This window comes from Argiope bruennichi, chromosome 5, assembly GCF_947563725.1.
Source record: "Argiope bruennichi chromosome 5, qqArgBrue1.1, whole genome shotgun sequence".
NCBI classification, from domain to species: Eukaryota; Metazoa; Arthropoda; class Arachnida; order Araneae; family Araneidae; genus Argiope; species Argiope bruennichi.
Window position 1 is genome coordinate 33,584,428 of NC_079155.1, and position 10,154 is coordinate 33,594,581.

The window sequence follows — 10,154 nt, forward strand, 5'->3', positions numbered from 1 at the left end:
ACAAATTTGAAATTTTGTTAGACTTAAGGCTAATGTACGGTCGCTAAAATTGAATCAATATTTTGGTGCAATTTATCGCCAAAAGGGACCATGAGAATTTTTTTATTGCGATCTTAAAAGACGTTTCTTATTATTTCTGACAGCAATCGAAAATGGCGGGTGTTTAACAAGTGTTTTGGAGGATTGGCATGATTTTGACTAGCTTGGCGAGAAAATGTACATTAATCTTGTCTTACCCACAATTTTTCTTAAGAAAATAAACTACAAATTTTACTTACGAAGATTGGAAATTTAATAGAGGCAACCTTATAATTACATGTGAACAATTATGATCTGATTTGAAACGCTTACAGTCCTTCGATGTAGTTCCTAGTGTTGGCTACTACTTATTATTCCTACCATGGAAATCGTAGAATACTTGAAACAACACTAAATCTTTCCTGCATTTTGATTCGGATGGAACATTCTATTATGTTCCATCCGAACGTTTTATACGATATAAATTAAATCATTAATTGACAGAAAAAAATAAATGTTAAAATTGATAAATAAAATACAGATAAATAATTCTCACGTGGCTATAATCATTATGAAAATAAAATTTCGTATCGCGCGTGGTATGAAAAATAAATGAAATAAAAAAACATCTCGCAGATATGTCACCAAAAACACTACCTATTAAATATACTTCCTGTTAAATAAATGGTATAGTATAATTATAGTAATGACGTGGAGTCATAATTCAGTAACTGTCAATTGTGGTATCAAAACTAAAACATTTCAGAGCGGTATAATAAATGGTATAGTGTAATCATAGCAATGATGTGCGTAATAATTTCGACTGTGATATCAAAATTAGAATACTGCATAGCTGCATGTAATAGTGTAGTGATATAAACAATTACACTAACTACGGAAAAAAATTGAAAAATAATATGGTTTATTTCTTCATTGAATATAACTAATAATAATTACAACAACAGATCTACAATATGCAGTATAAATATACTTTATTCAAAGTATAAGCAAGGAGTTGACGCTTTCAAAATATATCAGACGTTTCAAAGAAAAATTAGTAAAAATCTGGAACTTTCCAAAAATAAATTATTATTCAAACGGAATGGTAAAATATTGTTAATCGAATTAATGAATAGCATGTTAATAGCCAAAGACAGCATGATAATTGATTCGTTCGTTACTAAAATTTGATAACTTTCGCCGACGGCATGCTGTTGCTTCGTAAGTACTAAAAGAGCTTCTTATTTGACATAAAACGAGGCTTAATAGATGCCCAGACATTTATATCAATAATTAAAGCAGAATATTAATAGGAAAACACTGAAAAAAATGAGATGGTTAAGGAATGAATTACTTTTGGTAAACTTTGTTAGATTTCCGCGTAATCAACTAATCATGACAGATTGAGAAAATACACAAATGCTTTTAATCATTACAATTCAGCGTAACTAATGATAATCACATCAGTGATAATCATCATTGGCAATGTGTGTGGCCAATGATATTTCATGTAGAATATAAGCAAGGTGTAAACGTTCTCGAAATCCATCACACCTCCTCTAAGAAAATCACAGAACATCCGAACCTTTGCTAAACGCGGTCCCATGTACAAAATGGAAGTTAAATGCCATTATTCTGATTAATGAAAATATGTACGTATTAAGAAGCACCACCTTATAATTTTCCACATTAATCAATATATTCCTCTAAATTCTATGCTGATTGCTCATTTATCTTTTAATGGAAGCATCAATTATTTCTTCCTATACTATTCCTGATGCTAATTTGTATTCTCCCGGTTTATATCTCTGAATTAAAATCTATTTTTGTCCGTTGAGTTAATGGGTGTGTGATAATGTAGATTTTCATTACCATTGGCGATATTCAAACTGAATCGCTGGAAGAAAGCAAGCATTGAAATATGTAGATGAGAGCCCAATAAATTCCTCATCCATTATTCTTAAATTTTTTTACAAACTTTGTAACAAAAAAGAGATTTTATATCTGAACGTTATTAGAGACTAAGTCGAAGTCATTTTTATTTTAATTTCCTATCTCGTGTGCAAAATATAGAAGAAAAAAAAAAAAAACTAAGAGGAGTGGTCACTTTGCCTGAAACTTTCTGACAAACTTACTAATAAAGGTATTATACCTTCCCTTCCCTCTCTCCCTCCCTCATAAAATTCTTGACCTTGATCAAGGTCGTGGAAGCCACGAATGGCAGAATTTTTATTCTCAGAGTCCCGCTCTTGAGAATGCTGTGCTTCGAAGTAGAGTAAATAAAATCGAAATGCATTTTGGGCATCGAAATGCATTCTGTTTGAAACCGAAAATTGGCTCATAATTTCGGATTTAACACCAGGATCCAATGAGAAATTATTTTTGTTTAAAGCGTTGTATTTTTAATTTTTAATTTATCGGACATTAATTATTTTTTCATTCATCTATACTACTATTATAAATGTGAAAGTTTGGATGGATGGATGGATGTTTGTTAGTCAATCATCCCAGAACGGCTGAGCGGAATTGGATGAAATTTAGCACAGGGATAGATTATAGTCTGGAATAGGACATAGGCTACTATTAGTTCCGGTTAATTCAGTGGTTAATTTTTTATTAATTAAAAACTAACTTTCCTCCAAAAGTTTTCATTTCCCCGCCGCCAAATGAGTAGGGCTTTTGTTGTTTTTCATTTCCACGCAAAAGAGGCTAGGCTTAATACGTTTTCGATCGATTATTTCAAATGATTCTGTTCATTTTCTTAGCGTTTGATGCATTTGAAATTAAATACTGTTAATTAATCGATATTTCGGATTCATTCTGAAGTACTTTTAAATTAAAATAAAACAGAATAAAGGAAATAAAAAATTTCTAATCTGCATTGCGTTACCCTAACTGAAGTGGAAAATTCACGCATTTGTGTTACGCCTACTGGAATTGAAAATTCACGCATGCGCAGTGTATTCTGATTGTTGACAACTATATTTTCATTTTAATTAAAAGTTTAAAAATTATGTGTATTATACTGTTGTAGCTATCTCAAACTCGATTGATAAATAAAATAGACTTAACTTGATTTTAAAGAAATACGGACTTGATTTTCGATTTTGTTTATTATACACTTTTAATAAATTTATTTATAGTTTTAAGTAAATCGTTTTTTCAGGTTAGTTTTATTTTTTTTAATTTGTTATTATTTGATACTTTTTCGAAATGCGCAGAAAACGCTAATCTAATCTTTCGAAGAGGAGTAATAAAACTCGGGCTACGAAGTAGCTAGAAGACCTTTTGCAATTTTAGTGAACACTTGCGAACTGTCAACCCCCCTCCTGCTGTGGGATACTTACAAGGATGCTTTATAAGAAGATATCGTGCATAGGCTGGAAAGCACTCACAATGACCTAATCATTAACGGAACTTTTATATTGATTGAGGATAAAATGATTTCTATATCTGGAAAATGTCTATCTGATTTCGGTCTACCCACACCGCAGCGAAAAGAGGGAATTATCAAGCGAATTTGTGAAGGAGCTAAACTACGACACCGCGGTCTTAGAAGTGCAGTTTAATGAAATTACACTATGATTACTTCCCAAGTAGCGTCAAGTCTACGAAACGATTTTGTACCAAGTAATAGTGGAGAAGAGGGATTATTCTTTCTTGACGAACCAGGGGGGCAAGGGTAAGACGTTTGTACTGAATCTCTGCTAGCCCAACTCCGCAAGGACCGCAATATAACTCTGGCTGTAGCTTCCTCGGGCATAGCTGCAACTTTGCTTAATAGTGGTCGGACTGCACATTCCGTTTTCAAATTGTTGCTTAATCTTGCAATCGAAGATACCCCAACATGCAACATCCCCATAAACTGCGACCGGGGAGCTCTTTTGCATTAGTGCATGTTAACAGTATGAAAAGAGTGCACAATGTCACTCAAGCATAAACTAGAGGCATTAAATCACAACCTGCAGGACATCCACGGCAACCAGGTGGTGATTGGCGGCGTTGTTGTTTTGCGCACAGGCGATGTTAGACAAACACTGCCAATTATTGAGAGGGCCACACTGGCGGATGAAATAAATGCATTTCTCAAGGCTGTGGTCTAGGACTAAAGAGCTCCATCTTATGTGCAACATGCGCGTCCAACTGTGCAACGACCATGAATCAGGTGTCTTTTCAGATAAGATTCTGCATATTGAAGAAGGTCGTCTAGAAACAGATGCAGATGGGATAATTCTATTTTCAGAAGAATTTTCCTATCCAGTGGCTACAGAAGATGAACTTATCATGCAAGTTTTTTCCAATTTGAAGGTTAGTATAAATAAGGAAGAATGATTGTGTGTGAGGGCAGTATTGTCGCCAAAAAACGAGTGAGTCAAGAAATTAAATAAAAAATGAGACATGATAGTTGGAAATTTAAAACTATACACATCCATAGAAACTGTGATGGCTAATGACGTTAATACTGCCTATCCCGTTGTATTTCTCGACTCCTCAGAGTTAACAGGTGTATCGTCGCATAAGCTGGAGCTTAACTTTGGCGTTCTAGCTCTGCTGATGCAAAGTCTTGATGCACAAAGACTGTGCAACAGCAGCAGGCTTCGTATCAGAGAGCTTGGCAGTGATATTATAAAAGCTGCCGTAATTACAGGAGATGCTAAAGGGGACAGTGTTTTAATTCCCCGCATATCTGTTATTCCAAACATCTTGCCATTTTGTTTCAAGAGGTTGCAATTTCCCTTAAAATTGGCTTTTACATTGACGATCAATAAATCCCAGGGCCAAACCAGGGCTTAATATTGTATACATTATGGTATTAGAATAAAAATAAATGTTGAAATTTTCCCGTAGACCTTTCTCAATCAGTTACAAGTTTCTTGATTATATCATATCAGGCTCTGCGTTCAACTGCACTATAATGATACGGTTTGATAACATTTTACATTTTGATCAGACCGTCAGTTCTCATACATACACATCAAATTTTCCACGCGAACGAAGTCGCGGGTAATAGCTAGTTCGAATATATAGAACAACAGATCGTCGAAGCTCTTCAAATATTTAGTTCAAAATTTCATATGGATCTACACTTTAGTACACTATCTGTATACAAAATTTTATATATATATAGCTTTTTACTTTTTCGTATATGCAATATAGAGAAAGTATAGTAATGGTAAAAAGAAATTCGAACTTGAGTTTTTGACGAATGAATTTAGATCTCCCTTATCTCGGAAAATACATTTTTGAAAAATATCCATCTGTCTGTCTGTGACTAAGATAACTCACAAACGGTTTGAGTTGGACACTTGAAATTTGGTCTTTGGTTAAAAACGGCCTTTACATCAATTTTACAAATTTCAGTCAAATTTTGAGTAAAATCTGCTCAGAGAAAGTTCGTCTGTCTCGCTGTTCGAATATAAAGTTAACAAGATAATTGCAAAAGGAAGAGAGCTGTGCACATTCGGTGCATAGATTTAATATCTATAGTGTAGACACCTATGAAATTTTAAGCCAAATCTAATTATTTGTTTACCATCTGTCGGTCTGTACTTTCAGAAACGTGTAAACGCGATAACTCAAAAATGCAATGACTTAAATATGTGAAAATAGATATGTAATTTTGTAAGTGCAGTTGCAGTTATTTGTCCAATTTTTATTTATATCGGTATGGAAAAAATGCATCTAAAATATAAATTCTTTTTCAATTCCTACTATTAGTTCACACTCTCCCTATATATATTTATTTATTTTCATATCTTTTTCAAATTTTCAATCGTTAATGAAATACTTTTTATTCATCCACTCAAGTTCAAATACATTTTTTTAAACTTGTAGGAGATTACAATTGATGTTAATACAGTTTTTTTCAAATATTAATTCATTAATTAAATTTTATTAATATTATCGCCAAAAGGTAACTTTGCGCCAATAACCACAAATTACTTTTCATTATGATGGTGCCAAAGAATTGACGCATTTACGCGAGCGTTTTCAGGTCGACGGGATAATCTCAAAGTACTTTTTGAAGTAAATTGTAAGTTACTCAAAGTATTTTTTTTTTTTTTTTGGCAATTTTCGAAGTTCTAGAAATTTTATGGTTACAATAAAAATACAATCGATAGGTTCTATTAAATAATGCCTTCAATGTAATCTGAAATTTTATGATACTTAATAATTTTTTTGGCAATTATTTAATGAAAAATAACTAAAATAAAAATTTTCTTTGTTGACTTAAGTAGAAATTGAATTACATTTTTTTATATTACTTGTTTCTCATATTCTTGACTGCTTAAGCACAAATCAATCGCCAAATAACTCGCCAAGAATGGCACGATAGATTCAGTAAAAATGCTGAGTTCGCTCCAAAGATTAATAATTCTTAATAATTCTTAACTATTGTACGTCAGTGACATGTAAGGTGTTATCTGGCGCGACAAGTTTATTAGAGATTATGCTGGTAAAGTTTGGAGGGACCAAACTCCAATTAAATGTTGCTTTAATTGTGCTTACTTGCCCTCAAGCAATTAGAAAGACTTTCTCTTGTTGGATTTTTTCATTTAAAAATTTGCCAAAATCTATAAATTTGCAGTAAATACCATATATCAAAATTTTATCTGCCTTTACTCAAATCGTCTTTGACTTATTTTGTTCACAGATAGCAATAAATCCAAATATATATTTTTCGGAATCAGAAAGGTTTTAAACGTAGAGATTTGTCAAAGTCTCGAATTCAAATACATAATTTTTAATTGTGTACTTTATATACGAGAAAGTAAGAAGGATTATTATAGTAAAACAATTCATCCTCAAGATATTAATAAATTTCTTTTCCTTTAGCTGGGCGCAAATGTCGCCAATTGTGAAAAAAACCCCGCAAATTTGGTGTAAGAAATTTGGTGGAATTCTATATTATTTAGCGATTTTCCGCTTGCTCCCGGCTAACGGATTATGAAACAAACGCGAATTCGGCATAAGAAATTTGGCGGAATTCTACATTATTTGGGGATTTTTCGCTTCCGCCCGGCTAACGGAAATATATATATAAAAAAAAATGAATGTTACAAATTGGATATCCGAATGCTAGAAACACGAGTTTCAGTATATGATATTTTCATCAAAATTGGAGATGGCCATTAAATTCTGAATTACCTTTGAGCATAATAAATAAAAACGACATAGTGTGCTGGATTAGGGTTCAGATTTTTTTTTAAAATTTATGTTGTATAAAATTCCTTCATTTTAAATCTGTCAATCTCTCCATTCCATGTGAATACGATAACGCAATGTTATCGCTAAATGATATTTGACTCGCTTTTTTTTATTCATTTGAATAAAAATTATTATTATATTTGTACCCAATTGTACGTCTTACGACTGCCTATCGATCTGTACATCCGCGTGTATGTGAAAGCAATAATTTTAAAATTCAGTATGGTAGATACATAAATTTCAGTATGAGATATTTTCATCGAAATCATAGATGAGTGTTAAATTCTGAACCAAATTTGTCTAATGATAACCCAAATTATTCAAATAGAATATTTGAAGAATGAAACGGGTATAATAAATGAAATTTCGTTTGGGGTACTAACATTAAAATTGTTGACCTATATCAAATTTTGGACACAACTGGTCAAAGGACAAAGAAATTATTTTCACATACATGTATGGACAGTTACATTCTTGTCATACATTTCTGATGATACACACCTTTGATGTGAGAAATTACATCCATTAAAAATTTAAAAATTACTTATTATAATTAATAGTTTATGGAACTTATGAATTAATAGTTTATGAACTAGCATGAACAAATAGAATGAAATGCTTTATGACACTGGATTTTAATATACTCTATTTGTATTTTTACGATATTTAAATTCTCTTTTAAATAGATAGTTATACAATTCGATTTAAAATAGGTATCGTTTTAAAATAGGTATAGTTTTATGGTTTCGATTTGATTAACAAAATTTACAAGGCATATTTCATAATTAAAATGAGTTATTCAAAGATTTCGCTTTACAATTCATTAAATAAATCTAAACATAAGTTTGACGGTAGAGCAATGTATGTCATTATATATTTTTAAGTATTTCCATCTGTAATAATAAAGTTTTGTGGCGTAGCTGTAATCTGAATTATGTTTTGGCATTAAAATATCTAATGTATTAAAATGCCGTTTACTAAATAAACCAATGAATTGATGTATGACTTAAAGAAAGTATTTTTTAAAATTTATTTCTAAATATTCTTCATTTGTTAATAAATTTTTATTTTAGTTTTAATTTATGCTTTATATTTTGAAATAAAAATATCTGTACTATAATTTTAAATTAAGCTTTGAGGTACCTAATTACCTCAAAGCTTATGTAGATTTCAATATAGTCTTTTTTATATTTTTGCTTTGTTTGTTTAATTCTTCTTTTTTTTCGTCAATATCATAAATAATATTGCATTTTGTCCATTGAAGCCAAATTTTAAGAATATATTTATATAACCATAAGAGAAAAGTTGCAATCTTAAATATTCGATTAAAATCAGAATATAATATTATTAGAATTTTCAGACGTTTTTTTTTTTATCTGCATATCAACGATTATCATTTCCTTTAAAACAGGAAAATGTAAAAAAGAATCTTAACGAATTGCTACGAACCCCTTTACATGAATATATCTCTTGTAAATTAATTGCAAATATTTTAAATTTATAGCTGTAAGTAAAATTGCTTCACTCTGCAATTTTAATCGATTAATTTCTGCTTTTTTCTGATAAGTTCAAAGAAATCAGAAAACGTTTTTACACTTTATAATATCAATTATTTTGTTGAACAGATTACTGCAGTCACAATATATCTGAAAAGGTTTTGTCACCAAATTATATTTTAAATCTAAATGAAATTCAAAACGATATTAGAGCATATTATATCGAAATTATATTACATATTACTTCTATCTTGATATCCAAATTATATTTCGGATTATTTCTGTCACGAAAATATTGTTTGACAAAGTTCTGTTTTCAAATAATACTAGTTGCCATTGGTGGCCAATTTATTCGTACAAATTATTGATCTTTTAGACTATTAAATAATTTATGGAATTCATTTTTGTTTCAAAAAATATTTCAATTTGCTACTTGTTACGACTAAAAAAAAACATGAATTCAGTTGAAGTAGATTATTGCATATTAAAAAGTGTATATATTACGAAGTGAAAATCCTACTACGGAGTTAATGATAGTCAAAAATACGAAATTGAATATTTTGATGGATGAGTTAGAATTTCATCATAGTATTTTAATTAAAAACATTAAATTAAAAGGAAAATAAAAGTGGAAGGGAAAATCCTACTACGAAGTTGATTATCAAAAGTACACGATTGAATGTTTTGATGGATAAGTTAGAATTTTATCATAGTATTTAAAATTGAATTAAAAATATTACATTAAAAGGTAAACTCTACAAAAATAAAATTAATATCGTTAAAATATTAAAATTTGTATTTTAATACAAAGACTATTTTTGTGATATAATTGTTTTGGAAATTAAGAACATCAATCTTCGTAAGCAAATCATAACTATTACCCTTTTGGCAATGGTTAAATCTTATTTTCGCTGGTTTCAACTTTCTTTTTAAAGCATATTTCTTGATTTTTTAAAAATATTTTCTTCCCACTGTCTGAATGTAAATAACAAGTACTACTAATAATAATATTAATAATAAAATGTTTAATAATTTTTTAATAAAATCTTTTTAATGAAATGCAGTACAAAATTGGTCTAGAAAAGAACGTACTAAAACAATTTGCATATAAAACATTATAATTAAGTTTAGAAATTCCTCGAATTAAATTATAAAAAATTAAATGCATGAACTTGTAAATCGCATCCTTACTTTCTCACACTACATCCATAAATGGTAAATAGCCATGGAACAAGGCACGCATCAAAAAACCAAATCAGCCAACAAATAAATAATTACAACGATACATTTGAATAGTATGTTTTCCTCTAGAAATGGATTATCGTCTGCATTGATCCAAATAAAGCGAAATGAAGCAATCATCCTCCGGCACAGTCTTCACTGGTAAGCAAAGAAGACCTGGTAAAACTTCGTATCCTCGGCAGCGTTGTT

At 30.4% G+C, this 10,154-nt stretch overlaps 1 protein-coding gene across 1 annotated transcript; it reads left to right on the forward strand.

Moving 5' to 3' along the window:
- Positions 1 to 4,416: 4,416 nt before the first annotated feature.
- LOC129968233 (uncharacterized) lies at positions 4,417 to 4,812 on the forward strand. The gene has a single exon (XM_056082086.1). It carries the CDS (start codon positions 4,417 to 4,419, stop codon positions 4,810 to 4,812), a length of 396 nt encoding a protein of 131 aa, XP_055938061.1.
- Positions 4,813 to 10,154: the final 5,342 nt, after the last annotated feature.